We start from the raw sequence: 14920 nt of genomic DNA, 5'->3' as shown, positions 1-14920 counted from the left end.
CTGATGGACGGCAGCGTGAGGCATGAGACCCCAGACTAGGGAGTGTGTGCGCATGCGTGCGTTAGGCATACCAAAGACGCAGGCTGCCGGGACTATTCAAAACCAAGTTCATAAAGCACCCCCCTCCCAGGGTGCACCCCAGAGTGGAATTTCTCTTCGACCCCTAGGCTAAGGCCCAACGAATGACAATGGAGATTATGAACGAGAAAAACATTTATTCTGTCTTGGAATCTGTCTACTAGAACCAGGGAATCTGTCTACTAGAACCCAGCTGCCTGTGCATCTTACCCGCAACGCTTCTTAATACATTCAGCACAGCCTGGGGGCTGTGGGAGCACCCCACACCGAACAGTGGCAGAATATTTACATAAAGCTGGGCGTTTCTGGTCAGGCAAAGCCCCTCCCTGTTGCCAAGGAGTGTGAACAAGGAGAAGGGAGTGCTACCCTGTGCCCCCTGTGGCAAGCATCCTTCCAGGGCCCCCCCTCCTCCCGCACACCACCGCTGCCAGGGGACCAGCCCAGAGGCACAAGCGCAGGGTAGGGACCCCAGGTCCAAGAGCGAGCAGACAGGATAGCGGTGAGCACTGGGCTGCCAGCTCCCAGAGCAGGTAGGGGGCTGTGGGCACGACAGCGCCAGGAGGCGGGAAACAAACCTGAGTGAGCAGGAAAGGGGGCCCCCGCCCAGCACCAGCAGCAGAGCAGGTGGAAGGCTCGCAGCCTCATCTTTGGCACAGAACCCCAAGTAACTGCGGCCACTACAGCCTGGACCCGAGCCTGGCTCCTTTGGGCTGGGGAGAAGCTAAGGCACTTGTCCCAAAACAGCATGTCAGGCAGGTCTAGCTATTTCAGGTGGGGGTGGGATCATTAAAAGCAATAACAAAACGCATCTGGCCAAAAACCCTTTTCTAAAAAATGCCCTTGAGGAGTGGTGGGTGAAGCCCTTGGGGCAGAGGCACTTCGGGCTGGGGCCCCCACCAGCAGCTGGGGTGGGGGAAGCAGTGGCTCTCCAGGCTGTGCCGAGGCTCCGATGGGCACGGGACGGAAGGGGGGGCCACAGCTCCAGGAGGCAAGGCTCATGGGAGGAGTCCTGGATAGGGGGGAGGCCCCCTGAGCACCCTCTCTGCCTCCCTTACCATCCCCCGCTGCGGCTCAGTACACGGGGGGCGGCTGGTAGCCCTCAGTGGTCTCGGCGTTCTGGGTGAAGGGCGGTTGTTGGTAGTTGTCCACAGATGCACCAGGGTAGGAAGCGTAGGCTGTGCTGGGGTCTGGAGTGGGGTCTACATAGTTCTGAATGAAGTCGTCCACTCCGGCCTTGTAGCGCTGGTAGGCTAAGGAGGCCAGCACACCCTGCAGGGAGCCCCAGGTTTTGGGTTCGTCAGCCTCCCACCACCCTTCTCCAAAGATACTGCAACCCTTGTCCACCCCGGCCCACCTACCCAGGAGAAGATGGAGAAGAAGCTGAAGGTGATGGCTGCCCGGGCCGAGTCGGCCCCCACTAGCACATCTTCCTCCTTGGTGGCTGCCCACTGGCTGGTAAGGAAGCAGAAACCAACGAACCACAGGAAGGTCCAGAGAGCTGGGAAGAAGGCCGGGAGGGCAAGGTCAGCTCCATGGAGGAGGCAGCGGCTGTTCGGGGACCCAGGAAGGGCTCCCTGTGGTGGTGGGGGTGCGGGGGAGGCCCTGGGCAAGGATCTCCCAGAAGCCTCCAGGAGTATAAAGGGCACTGATGCAGAAGCCAGGGTGGGGACCGGGGTGCCTGGCTCCAGAGCCCTGTGACCATCACTCAACGCCGGTGGGCTTCGGCAGACCGACAGAAATCCCTGTGCTGTGCAAACCTGTGTATTGAGTGGGGCCGCGGACCCCGGGCTGCTCCTGGCCCCTCCCAAGGTTGCTGAGGCCCTGCAATCCCAGAGCCCCAGGGCTTTGGGGAACACTGCCTGCTCCTATTCACCTCCCCAAATAGAATGGGGGCGCTGCTAGCAGGTACCTGAGAAGAGCAGGTCGCTGATAACCAGGTATTTGCGGTCGGTGACGTTGCTGATCTGGGGGAAATAGACATCAACCACGAGGAAGAAGGCTGAGGCCAGGAAGGCCAGCACCCCGATGGCGATGCCATAGCCGCACGCGTCCTCGTTGTGGTTGAAAATGCAGTATTTCTGTCTGGACTGGTGGGTATTGCTGTAGCCCTCGCCGAAAATGCACGAGAACACGATCAAGGCAAAGACCTGAGGGGACAGGTGGGGAAGGGCTGAGTGGTCGACAGGCAACCCCCAGGGGGGCACACATGATGGGGACCCTGGGCTCTCCCACTGCTGCTGTTCCCCTGTGGGGGCTCAGGCGCCATGGACCCTTCTGAACTTGGGGCGTGAGCTGATAAGTTGCCTCCTGGTGCAGGCTCCCCACTTCTCTCTACTCCCCTCTCCCAGGCCACCAGCAGATACCAGCACAGCTGCCATCAGCAGGGGCATGGCTGGGGATTCCTGGACTGGGGGCCGGCGGGGAATGGACGGGGATCTCCTGAGAGGGGACTGCCCCACCCCAGCTGCCTGCCGGGAGGGGTCATCGTGGTTCAGAAGGAGATGGGCCACAAAGTCACAGAAACCCAGGCCTGGAGCCTCACCCCCAGATCACCTCCTGCCTCAGTCACCTCTATAGTGTCCAACCTCTGCCTGAACACCTGGGTGAGGGAGAACTCCCGCGCTCCCCCGCCCTCAGGAAAGGCATGCCAGTGTGCTCTGAGCAGAAGCCCGTGCCCCCAGACTCCCACTTCTTGGTGCCCCCTCCAACTCTTTCCTGCTCCAGCCTGGCCTCCCCAGTTGGGCCAGCTGTCTTCCTACAAGGACTACTGGCCTCTTTGGTATCGTGACTCTCCCCTCTGAGGGAACCCCAGTCTGCTTCCTGCCCATAAGTGAGTCCTGTCTGCAGTGCCTGTCTGGAGCACCTCAGGCTAGTCTGACCGGCAGGCCCTGCGGACACAGTTCTGCACTCAGAACCCTGCAGGTCCTAGTTGGGGGTGCAAGGGGTTGTGCCAGCCAGAACTCTGGGAGGGGCTCCAGGCCCTTGGGAACAGCCTCAAGTCACCTCATCTCCTCCCTAAACTTCAAGGCCACCACCCCATGTCAGCAGATGCAGGGATGCAGGACAGTCTGGACACCTGGCTCTCACTGGGAGGGACCCAGGCCTCTCCCCTGCCCTGCCCGAACAAGGCCCTGTCAATAGGCTCTGGAGCTAGCAGTCACAAGCCCCACCCCCAGCTGGAGATGAAGCCTGAACTCCGGGATGCTGGGAGCAGTGTGCCAGGCCCCACTCCTGGCACAGCCATCCCAACACACAGGGCATCTGCCCCTTGGAACAGACCCCACAATCGGGCAGGGAGGGGGCATGGACGCCAGTGGGGCACCTCAGAAGGCTCCAGTCCCAGGAAGGCACAGCGTGGGCACTTCAGTCCCAGCCCTCTGCCTGCCCATCTCTAACACCTTGTCCAACTTTGGGAGCTGGTTGTCCAAGAGGCTGTGACCCCCCCCAACCCCCCCCCAACCTGGTGCTGGAGGGCTCCCCTACCTCACATCCTGGGGCACCTGATCTTGGGTGGGGAAGCAGACCCGCGGCCTGCTCCAGAGTGGAAGGAAGATGCCGTTTCAGGGGGCCATATTGCCCGGGTACCCCAGGCAGCTTGGGAAAGCCCCTTCCCGGCTAATTCCCCCAGCACGGAGTCTCAGGACGCCGGCCACCTGTCCTGGAGCTGCCCCAAGCTCCTCCTACCGCCAGCAGGGCGACAGGCCTGCTCCCCACGGCGCCTCCGGGCCACCCCAACCCGAGGCCGGCCGGTGGGGGGCAGCGGGGACCAGGGGAAGGTGGGGGAAGGTGGGGGATGCTGGGGCCCGTGGGTGGGAGCCGACCGGGCCCTGGTCATGGAGGGCGGCGGGGCCCGGGCCCTCTCGCCGGCCCCACGCGCGCCAGCCGCACCCTCCCGGCCTCGGCCGCCGCCACCTGTCGCGCTCGCAGACTCGCGGGAACCCCTCCCCGCCCGGGCCTGGCGGCCCAATCCGGTCCCCGGGCCCGGAGTCCCCGCCGGCTCACCAGGCACACGACTCGCGTCACCACCTGCGGCTGCGTCAGGAAGCGCCGCAGGTCGAAGGAGCCGCCCGCCTTGGCCGCGCCGTAGGCCCCGCTCTCCATGTCGCCTTCGCCACCGCCGCCGCCGCCGCCGTCGCGGACCGCCAAGGACTGAGCCACCGCCCCGCCCCCCCGGCCCTGCCCCGGCCCTGCCCCGCCCCCCGGGGCGTGGCCAAAGTGGCCCCAGGGACCGAGGGCAAAGTGCGGCCCGCCGCCACTGGCGAGCGGAGCGGGCGGGGCCTGCGTTCCGGCAGGGAACAGCCGTCCAGCCCAGCTCGTGGCCCGGGCCGCGTCCCCCTGCTCCCAGAAAGGGGCCAGAGAGTGCTCAGGAAGAGAGGGAGGCGCGGAGGGCCCGCCCCTCTGCCCCACCCACACTTTGCCCCTGCCGTCCCGCCTTCTTCTCCGGGAAGCTCGTCCAATACCAAAGAGGCCAGTCAGTAGTCCTTGTAGGAAGACAGACTCACCTGCCCAGGACCCAGGCTCACAAGCACCCCCTCTTCTCCCCCCATTCCATGCAAAACCCCAGGCCACAGCCTGGACGCACTCCCTGACTGGCGCGTCACTCTTTGCTTCTCTCTGGAGCTAAGCCTGGGGTGGCGTCGTGGCCCACCCCCCCCCCGCCCCGCCCCCGCCAAATCTTTCCCGGCTGGACCAGGTCCCGAGTCTGTGTGACTTCAGACTTCCATGCCCAAGATGGTGTGCGTACAGAAACAAAGTTTCCAGGGTGACAGGCAGAGGACAGGGTTTAATCCAATTCTCCTCCCCCAACACACCCCGAAAGGGTTTAGAGCTTCTGAACAGAGAAGGCTGAGTGGGAGTGGGGTGGGGGGTGCGTTCTCCAGGGACCACCAGCGGACAGGCAGGGAAAAACTCCAGACGCTTTTTGCTAGTTGCAGGTGAGGATTAATGAGGGGGTGCTGGCCAGGGGACGGCTGAGTTCTCCCAGGTGAGCTGGACAGTGACAGGTGAGTAGGTGGGGCCAGAGGACTGGGCCACCAGGAGATGGGGGTGCCACTCCTGGGAAGAGGGGAACAGCTGTGGGGGCGGTGGGTTGGTGCAGATGGGCCTTTTCACAATGTACCCCACTTTCTGCCCAGACCTGCATGGATGGTGAGAAGCAGCTGAGGGGTGAGGACAGGGGCCACACAGAGCCCCCCCTTCCTATGGACCTCCCCTTCCATCACAGCCCACCCCATCCTAAAATCCTCAGCCTAACACCATGTGCCTTCACGGAAGAGCACCGGGCTCCAAGAATCCGGGCTGGCAGGTTTTTCTTCATGCAAACGGTGGGTCCTTTCTGTAGTGGACAAAGACCAGGGCCCTCCTGAGAGGACTCTGCCAAGCCTGCCTCTTCTGGTCACAGCCTTGATGACAAAGGAGTTAAGAGTCCAGGTTAGGCAAACACACATCTCAGCCACCCCCTCCCAAGGCCTCTGGGAGTTTTATGGTGCCAAGTGCATCAGCGCCCTGGGCAGCAGAAGGGGTGTAAGGCTTAGTCACCCCACTAAATGAAGGGGGAGGGAACTGAATCACCGAGAGGACAAGCACGGGCCCCTGGTCACATGGCGAGTGAGAACCTGTCTCTATATCCCATTTTATAGAAGGGAACACAGAGGCTCAGAGGGGTGACGCAGGTCTCCCACGAGTCTGGCCTCTGGAAGGGACAGAGATGGGAGGGGGGACCCAGAGGTGAGACAGGAGGAGTACCAAGGACAGACAATGGCCACTGAGAAGCCCGGCCAGGGAGGGAGGAAGGCAACCAGGAGACGGCAGTATCTTAGAGGCCCAAGGAGGTAAGAAGTTCCCGGGGCACAGGTGACGGCTGCCAAAGGCCAGACAGGTGGAGCACACTGAGGCCTGCGGGGCAAGGGGATGGATGACGCAAGGGCCCTGGTCACTTTCCAGGTCAGTGGAGTGGGGACCCTAGGAGGTCTGGCCCTGCCTCTTGTCACCAGCCAGGAAGCCCCGGCCTATGTGGTTGCCGTGGAGAGCAGAAGCCCCTGATCCAGCCTGGTCCCCGGGGGGCATCATCCCTACTCCTGGCGTCCCTCCTCTGACCCCTCAGGAAGACAGGCGAATATGCCCCCTCCAGAGGCCGGGGGACTCCATCACGGGCCTGCTGGGAGTGTTGGTCAGGGTCAGATAAAGCCAGGCTGGGCAAGCCCTCAGCAGGCACTCGGCACCCAGTACGCCCTTCGTGAACTGTTGCAAGTCATGCATGATCCATGTGGCCCTTTGTCTGCCCTGGCAGCAGCCCCGTCCTACAGACCCACCACCCGCTGCCTCCAGCCGGGCTCCTGGTGGCCCATAAAGGCCACCCACCGTCCTCACGGTCCCCACATCCTGCACCCATCTCCTACCTGGTCCACAAGGCCCGGCCCAGCAACCAAGAGGTGACAGCGGCAATGGAGGTGAGGCTGCCAGCCAGCGCCGCGATGGCCCCCTGGGGCGGCTGTCCTGCGAGGGAGGGGGGTGGCTGAGCTGCCCCCCCCCCCCCCCGGTCTCAGCGCCCTTCCCTGCTCTTGGCCAGGGCGAGGCAGAGCTCTCCCACCTCCCACTGCTGCCCGTCCGGGAACCAAGGGGCCCTCTCACCGGGGGGCACCAGCTTGAAGGGGCTGGACTGGGTACTGAGGTCATTTTCAGCCTGGCACTGGAGCCAGGTGGACGTGTTGGGAAGGGCGAAGGAGAAGTCGGCAGGCTGCCCATAGCTTGGTCTCTGCTGCATGTGGACGGACCCGTCCTTCCCCACCAGGCTGTAGGTGATGGGTGGGCTGCCCGAGGGCGCCCGGCAGGAAATCTCTACGCTGGGGCCGGATCCTCTGTCCAGCAAGGTGAAGGTAGCCTGCAGCTGGGACACGGGCTCTGAGAGGGTGGACGAGGTTAGCACAGGTGTGGCTCAGTGACTTTCACAACCTCTCCCAAGCAAATTCCCTTGTTACCAAATGCCTACTGAGCCTGGAGGCCTAACTGTTATGGCTCCCGCCTCCAAGCAGCCTTTCGGATTACCCCCTCCGTCTTGTGTCTGAGCTTCTATTCTACTTGCAGTGTGTACTACACAATTTCACATTTGGTATATTCTGGGTTGTCAGACTTAACAAATAAAAATACATACAGGATGCCCAGTTAAATTTGAATTTCAGGTAAATAATGACTATGTCCTGTGCAAAATTTATCTGGCAACCCTATTTATATTCTTTCAGTCTTGGCTCTTTTACTGGAATAGTTCCTTCAGAACAAGAACTGTCACAAGATTCTAGATTCTAGAATCCCCCGGGGCCTTCAGCCTAATGCTGTAAATAGCCTTACGGATGAGTAACAACCACCGCCCCTTGTGGCATACTGACCACCTACTAGAAGCTTCCACTGAATCCTTCCTGCCCTCCAGGGGTAGGAACTATTACTATTTTTGTTTTGCAGATGAAGCAACCAGGCCCGCAGAGGTTGAGTGACTTGCCCAGGACCCACAGCCTCTTAAGTGTTGAGACTTGAACCCTGACCATAGGGCTCCAGATCCTGGGCCCTCCTTCACTAGGCTGGCTCCTCTCAGGGGCGGAGTCAGGGGGCCAGGGGCCCACCACTGGCCTGGGCAACATCCTCCAGCTCCCCTCCCCTCAACCACACCCCGTGCCTGCCACCAGGAAGGACACCTGAATTAAGATCAGAGAAGAAGTGGGAAGAAGACAGGTTTTGGAGCTGGGGCGACATTCTTAATCACCAAGGCTTTATATAGGCCAGGAACCACAAACCCCACCCTCCAGGTGCAGTGAAGATTCAACTAGATAAAGCACAAAAAGTGCCTACTTTATCAGAATGAGGCCAGAGCTCAACTGATGGGGCCCAGGCCCCGGTCACTTCCGCCCACCCCAAAGGTCCCTGCCAGGAGATGGTGCCCTGGGGCCCGGCCAGGAGCTACACTGTTCTGGGCGCAGGCCTAAGGGACCCAGAGTGGCTTTGGAGGTGAGCAACCTGTCCAGTCCCCAGCCTCCTGCCTTCTAGCCCAGACCCTGCCCTTCCTCCAGCCCCCAGCGTGCACTCACTGGTCCACAGCTCCCAGTACATCTGCAGCTTGGTGCTGGCTGAGTGCTCGCCCCAGGGGGAGGCCGCCTTGCAGGAGTAAGTGAGCAGGTCTGGCCTGGACTTGAGCGTGATGTTGATGCTGAAGGAGGCCGGGTCTCCGGTCTTCACCACCTTCTTGGCGACCTCGGTGCCCTGACTCCCCCAGAGGGAGTAGGTGATGGGCGGGCGTGCCTGGGGTGAGTGGCACGTTATGGCCACCCTGCGGCCTCTGGGGAAAACCTCCAGGACTTTGTAGGTAATGAAGGTCTCAGGGGTGACTTCTGGCAGGTGAAAGGGTCCAAGGGGGAAGAAGGAAACCAATATTGATCAAGCACCTTAAGAAAATGCCGGTTTTGCGGTTCCTCAAAAAGTTAAAAAATTATCATATGACCTAGCAAATCCCACTTCTGGATATCTACCAAAAGAATTGAAAACAGGGACTCTAACGGCTATGTGTGCACCCAGGCTCACAGCAGAACTATTCACGCTAGCCAGAAGGTGGAAGTAGCCCATGCGGCCATCCGTGGATGAATGGATAAGTCAAACCTGGCCTGGCCACATGATGGAATAGTCCTCACCCATAAAAAGGAATGAAGTTCTGATCCATGCTATAGCGCGGACGAGCCTTAGAAACATCACGTCGAGTGAGGTAAGTCAGACACAGAAGGTGAACTATCTTCGATTCCATTCACATGAAATGTCCCGAATAGGAACATCCCGAAACAGAAAGCAGATTGCCAGTTGGCAGGGGCTGGGGGAGGGGCAGATGGGGAGTGAATGCTTGTGGGTTGGGGCTTTCCTTTCGGGGTGATGGAAATGTTTTGGAACTAAATAGGGTGATGGTTGCACAACACTGTGAAGGCACTAAACGCTACTGAATCGTCACTTTAAAATGGTTAATTTTGTGTTATATGAATTTCACCCCAATTTTGAAAAGGAAGGAAGGAAGGAAGGAAGGAAGGAAGGAAGGAAGGAAGGAAGGAAGGAAGGAAGGAAGGAAGGCAGGCAGGCAGGCAGGCAGGCGGGAAGGCAGGCAGGCCTCCTGGATAAAAGTCTATCTCTGGGGTTTAGATTCTTTTTGCCCAGAATATTTTCCTACAAAAATAAAATGAAATTAGGACATGAGTAGGAAGCACGGAGAAGTTTGGGACACAGGTCAGGAGAGCCAACACTGAATTCAACTTCTAGATTCAATGAGCTGGTCGACTGTAAGTGGCAGGGGACAGGTGCTAGAGTCCTTCTTGCACATCACCGTAGCCCTGGCCCAAGGCAGGAGACCCGAAATCTACTGTTTGTTGGCTGAACGACTCCCTCCCATGAGAAGGCAGTTCCTTGGTTGCACACTGAACTAGTATCAGAGGCCTCCTGCTCAGTGCCAAACCCAGCAGGGGACCTGGGAGGCAGGGGAGCTGGTCAGGCCCCAGAGAGGTCAACATCTGGTTTAAAGGGACAGTCAGAAGGAGAGGGTAGAGGGTAGGACCCAGATCAACAGGGTTGAGCTGAGCCAGAGAGAAAGAGGCCACTTGGGAAAGCAGGATTTCCAGAGAGCAGGGAGGCCCTCAAAGGAGACTGGGTGCTTCCAGCACCTGGGGGATGCAGGACCAGATGCTGGAGCACCTGGGGGATGCAGGACCAGACCCACTCTCCAGCGGCACCCTGCATTCTTCCATCAACAAGTGCCTCTCTGCTTGGACGTAACTAACGGCTCTGTTTTGCAGGCGGATCCTGGAGTTGATTTGATGCAGAAGACATTTCTAAGAGCTTCCTACTGGCCCTCTTGCGGCCCATGCTGAATTCTTCCAGACAGAGGTTGGGTGGAAACAAAGCTGCCCCTCAGTGGGGGTTTGGGAGGGAGGCTGCATTGTGGGCAACATTCTGTGCCTGTTCAAGGAGAGTGTGTAGGGGCAGTGCTTGGGGGGCATAGAGGAAAGCGTTGACAAAATCAAAGTATCATGTGCCTCATACATCGTCCTTGCCCTGCTGGGTGGGCACACTGGCTCTGGAAACCACACTGCCATCAGAAAACTGCTCACGGAGCAGAGAACTGGAACCAACTAGAATGTGCTTCCTTCAGAGACATTTCCTAGGAATCCTAAAGGTTCTGACCACTAAGCATATTTCTTTCTAGACCAGTGGTTCTTGGCCAGGGGTGGTTTTGGTTTTGCTTCCAAGGGACCTTTGTGTCTGGAAGCATTTTTGGTTGCCATGAATGGGGGGTGCTCCTGGGATCTAGTAGGTAGAGGCCAGGGATGTCACTAAAACATCCAGTAACGCACAGGACAGCCCCATAACGGAATCGTCCAGTTCCAATGTCAAAAGTGTTGAGGTTGAGAAACCGTGGTCTTGACAACCATCTGCAGCCTTCCAGAATCAGATTTCTAGCCCTGCCCACGGCTGCACACACACTAACAAATGTTTCCTCATCTGTTCCTGTTTCTCAACGGCATGAGAACCCCCATAGTTTAGTACTTTTTTTTTTCCAAATAGGCTTTCACACAAAGTCTTGGATTTGAAGTAAGTAAAGCCCTACGGAGCGTCCAGTGTGGTCTCTGGGGCGCCATTCTGCACACTGCCACCAGTAATTTTGTGGATGCAACCTGGGGCCAAAGGGCCAGTTCCTCACTGCCCAGATGCTCTTGGGGCCCGAATCTCCCTCCACAGGGGAAATGGGGCTCGGGGTGCTAAATGTGATGACACTTTTCTTCACTCCCTTCACGGAGGGAAATGACTAATAAAAGTTAAAAGAAAAAGCTGGGCTGTTTTGGTTTCCATTTCGAGGGCCAATAATAAAAGCTTGATTTACATAAACTCACAGACCAGAGTCACTTCTGACTACACTAGGCCATAGGGCATTCACTTTATATTCTAACAAGACTGGTGTGGTCTTTGTTGATCGTTTAGTTTGTGCATTTAACCCAGCAATAATGAGAGGGCTGGCATTCAATTAAAAATTCATTAAGTGCATCAGAGCATTGGAGGATGGGACGGCACACTCAGTGTGATGAAGAGACAGGCCCACGCTCAGACCGGAAGCTGAGCCAAGCTGGGCTGGGCTGAATGGGTAGCTGTGCAGAGCCTCCTTCTGTCGCTAAGGAGAGAAGGAAGTCCCTTGGGGTGAATGCAGGGACCTCGGAGCTGCTGCCCCCACGGCTCAGAGGCCCTTCAGGATCGCCCCCGCCTGTCTCCAGGCTTGTGTCTGTGCTAACCAGAGGCTTAGAGATCTGAGTCCGAACCCTAGAGATCCAATGTATTAGACCTAAGGGGGTGGGGGGGCTTGTTCCGGGATCTGATTTTGAACAAGCAGCCCACGTGTTGAGGGTCAAATTATGTCTTCCAAAAAAGATATGGTCAAGCCCTATCGCCCAGGTTCTGTGAATGGTGCCTTATTTGGAAATAGGGTCTTTACAGATGCACTCCGGGGATCCATGGTGGATTAGGGTGGCCCTACTAAGAGGAGAGACAGAGACGCACATGCACGCAGGGAGAGGCCACATGAAGAAGCAGGCAGAGGTTGGAGGGATGCTGTCACCAACCATGAATGCCAAGGACTGCCAGGAGCCACCGGAAGCCAGGAGAGAGGAGGCCTGGGTCAGCATCTCCCTGCCGACACCCCCATCTCGGACCTCTAGCCTCCAGAACTAGGAGAGAATGACTCGTTGTTATTTTAAACCCCCCAGTGTGTGGTAATTCCTTACGGCAGTCCCAGGAAGTTAGGACAGCACCCCCTCCAAGGGGTTCTTCTGAACATGGCTGAGAAACTCCACACAAGTTTTAGGAATACATGGAGGACAATCCATCGAGTTTCCTTTGCTCGCTGTCAGGAGGACGATGTAGTTTGAAACCGTGCTTCATCCGGATATCCCCCCTCTGAGCAAGAACACTGTCGTGCGTTCACGGCAGCCCCACGGGATGCCCCAGGCCCACAGGTCATCCTCCGTGCCCTGCCCCAGCTCTTAGGAGGCTTTGCACATCCCCCATCACCCCACCACCTCCCAACCTTCCCGACCCTGGCATCCTCCCACAGAGCCCTCAGGAACGTAGGCTCAGTTGGCACTCCGACACCTCGCCGACGCCTATGGGAACCAGCCTCCCCCCCAGGTCAGGGCCTACCCCGTGGTTGTCTCAGATGATGGGGTCCCCACAGCCTCCCTGGCACTGACCTGGGAGGACAGGGGTGGACATCCCCTTGGCATTTCTGGACTGTTCTCCCTCCTTCCTCCCTAAACACCGGGCTTGAACCTTGTGTCTTCAGACGTATTCTACCCTGCTCCCCTGGGTTAGTTACCTAGAAACACCCACCATTCCTTGAAGACTCCTACGCCCCATTCCTATCATTCTCAATACCACACCGGCCACAATGCCTGGGGATTTCAAAATACACAGAGATCATCTTTCCGACATCCTGGCTCTTCAGTTTCTCAACTTCCCACCTCTTGTGCCCTACTTCTTGCCCCCATGGGAGTGTTTAGCTGCATAATATTCCATGGTAAGGCTGCACTTTATTTGGTCAATCCTTTGAGTTGCTCAGGCCAAAAACTTTGGGATCATCTTCTCCGGCTCTGCCTTTCCCATCCCATCGCCCCAGCACGCGCTGCTGGCCTGACCTTCAGCACATGTCTTGACCACTTCCCCCCGGGGGCTCTGGCTATCACCCGATCTCTCCTCTGGATCCCAGAAACAGCCTGATGGCTCCCTGGGATTCCACCCACGGTCCCCATCCCGTCTCTTAACACAGCAGCCTTGAAGGGCAAACCAGACCTTGGCTTCCATGAAAACCCCACCCTCTGTAGCGAAGTCCACCGAGCCCTCCCTACTCAACCCTCCTGCCCATCGTGCTCTCCCCTCCCCACTGCCTCCTGCAGTCGGCACGCAGGCCTCCCAGGCTCTACTGGCTCCTTTGTGTCCCTGCTCGGGTGTCCCCTTCTCAGGGACAATCTCCCAATACATGCTGACCCTTCCCCATCCCCCCGTGCTCCCTTCCACTCCTCCCTGCTTGCTTCTCTCTAGGACTTACTGGGTTCCAGCACACTGTGGAAGGTGCTTATTGTCCCTATGATCTGTCATCTGCCCCCCACCCCCGCGGCCCCGCTGGAATGTAAACTACGGGAATGTGGGGATCTTTGTTTTTTTCTGCACCCTGTGGTTCCGTCTTGGGGCCTAGAACCGTGCCTGGCACCAAACAGGTACTCCTACAGTCTCTGTTGAATGAATGAGTGATTTCCCAGCTGGCCTCTCTGGAGTTTAGTTAACAAGGCTTGTTGGGCAAGAGTCTGAGCAGAAGTGAGGGGCGGAGGGGGGCCCACCAGCCCTGGCCAGGTACTTCCCGAAACGGGGACGCAAATGTCTGCCGCCTCCAGCCGCTCTCTTTTTAGCAGAAACACCAGGACTGACGTGTTTGTTTTTAAAGCAAATGAGGAAATGATAATTTTGCTTGTCCCGCATTCGAGCGAGACCCACCCTTCAGTGGAATAGAGACAGATGCCAGCTCTGTGACCCGGTGGCCCCAGCGAGGTGATGGTGGAGACAGGTCACGGGGGAACACCACCGCCCAGCCTGGCGGAGAGGAAGAGGTAGCCCACCACCCTGACCTTAAGGGTCACAGGGCTAGAAATGGGGGTGGGGGGAGAGCTGGAGAAGGGGGGGAGGAGGCAGGCATGGAGGAGGGACCAGGGACCCTCCCCCTGGCTCTGTACCCACCCCCTGGTGGAGAAGGGGCCCGGCGCCCTCCAGCTGCCTCTGAGAGTAAGCCAGACTCCGTTTGCCGGACCTCTGGGGAAGCCTGGACTTCCTCCACCCCAGTGACCCCCCCCGGGTGCCTCCAGCCCTCACTGGAATCACACCCACCCGACAGATCTCCAGATCGGGCACCTGGGGTAGAGTGACTAGCATGTACCGGCCCAGGGACACGCTCTCGGCTCCCCTTCCCTCCCCCCACCGGAGCCCAGCTGGAAGCCAGCTCTCTCCTTGCCCCAAGTCCCCTGGAGGTCCCCCACTGGCCTGCCCACCTGCTCCTCTCCATGCCCTCCAGGGCCCTGCAGGGGTTGAGGCCAAGTTCCAGAACTGTCCATCTGTCCACCACCAGACACCCGCACACCATCAGCAACCTCCGCCAGCCACGGCACCCACCACGGCACCCACCATCTCCCTCAAGCGTGCTGGGCTACTCACCTACCTCCTGCTGCCCGGAGAAGCCGCTGGTGCCTGGAAGCGGGGTGTGTGTGTGTGTGTGTGTGAAGGGAGTAAGCAGGGAGCCCAGGGTGGAGGGGAGGCCGGAGACCACCCAGAGAGCCTCCTGCCAAGGACAGAAGGGAGGCCTAGGACTCAACAAGCGTCTTTGCTCACAGAAGCTCTTTTGAGGCCACAACATTCAGCATCATCAGCTCTTTTGTGGATGAGTAAATAGTGGGCCCAGCACAGTAAAGCAATCACTGGGCCTCATTGTGCAGTAGGGGCTGGTCTCAAGCCCACATCTCTCCCTCTCTGTCCTTGTGCTTCTGGAAGTGTCTGTGTGCCTCCAGGTCCCTCTCCTATGCTCCCTGGCATCGCTGCACCCTCAGCCTGCTTCCCCCAGGCCCTGGCGGTGGTCCCCCCTGCCCCCCAACAATGTCCCCATTAGCTCACCCAGCATGGCCAAGCAGAACAGCGGAAGGAGCCTCATGCCTCTGCTGGGGTAAAGGCCCTCTGCTCAGGCTTGCAAGAGCTCCCTCAGCAGGGCCACCTCCACTCTGGGGCCCCTGGGATGCTCCTA

General features: G+C 58.8%; 2 protein-coding genes across 3 annotated transcripts; both read right to left on the bottom strand.

The window, feature by feature from the left end:
• Positions 1–200: 200 nt before the first annotated feature.
• Positions 201–4245, bottom strand: SYNGR2 (synaptogyrin 2). Of its 2 annotated transcripts, XM_027568375.1 has the most exons (4): positions 4081–4240; positions 1988–2225; positions 1437–1576; positions 201–1347 (listed from the first exon to the last, which is right to left on the bottom strand). In XM_027568375.1, the coding sequence occupies exons 1-4, from the start codon at positions 4177–4179 to the stop codon at positions 1150–1152; spliced, it is 675 nt and encodes a 224-aa protein (XP_027424176.1). In that variant the 5' UTR covers positions 4180–4240; the 3' UTR covers positions 201–1149. The 2 variants fall into 2 exon arrangements, with proteins under 2 accessions (XP_027424176.1, XP_027424177.1); XM_027568376.2 differs by lacking the exon at positions 1437–1576 and having other exon boundaries at positions 4081–4245.
• A 2227-nt stretch (positions 4246–6472) lies between these two features.
• C16H17orf99 (chromosome 16 C17orf99 homolog) lies at positions 6473–14061 on the bottom strand. Its single transcript, XM_027626478.1, has 5 exons — positions 14017–14061; positions 13187–13229; positions 8154–8453; positions 6709–6978; positions 6473–6573 (listed from the first exon to the last, which is right to left on the bottom strand). The coding sequence occupies exons 1-5, from the start codon at positions 14059–14061 to the stop codon at positions 6473–6475; spliced, it is 759 nt and encodes a 252-aa protein (XP_027482279.1).
• Between the last annotated feature and the right edge of the window lie 859 nt (positions 14062–14920).

Source organism: Zalophus californianus, chromosome 16 (assembly GCF_009762305.2).
Source record: "Zalophus californianus isolate mZalCal1 chromosome 16, mZalCal1.pri.v2, whole genome shotgun sequence".
Taxonomy (NCBI): Eukaryota; Metazoa; Chordata; class Mammalia; order Carnivora; family Otariidae; genus Zalophus; species Zalophus californianus.
This window is presented reverse-complemented; position numbering and strand designations above follow the sequence as displayed.

Bases quoted from the DNA above. Each gene is read 5' to 3' on its own strand.
- SYNGR2 (XM_027568375.1), bottom strand. From the start codon at position 4,179: ATGGAGAGCGGGGCCTACGGCGCGGCCAAGGCGGGCGGCTCCTTCGAC. The intron at 2,226-4,080 runs GTGAGCCGGCGG...CTGTCCCCTCAG, and splicing joins TGACGCGAGTCGTGTGCCTG to GTCTTTGCCTTGATCGTGTT. The intron at 1,577-1,987 runs GTACCTGCTAGC...CCTTCTTCCCAG, and splicing joins CAGCGACCTGCTCTTCTCAG to CTCTCTGGACCTTCCTGTGG.
- C16H17orf99 (XM_027626478.1), bottom strand. From the start codon at position 14,061: ATGCTAGTCACTCTACCCCAGGTGCCCGATCTGGAGATCTGTCGG. The intron at 6,979-8,153 runs GTGAGTGCACGC...CCACCCTCTCAG, and splicing joins GTACTGGGAGCTGTGGACCA to AGCCCGTGTCCCAGCTGCAG. The intron at 6,574-6,708 runs GTGAGAGGGCCC...CCTCCCTCGCAG, and splicing joins CTTCAAGCTGGTGCCCCCCG to GACAGCCGCCCCAGGGGGCC.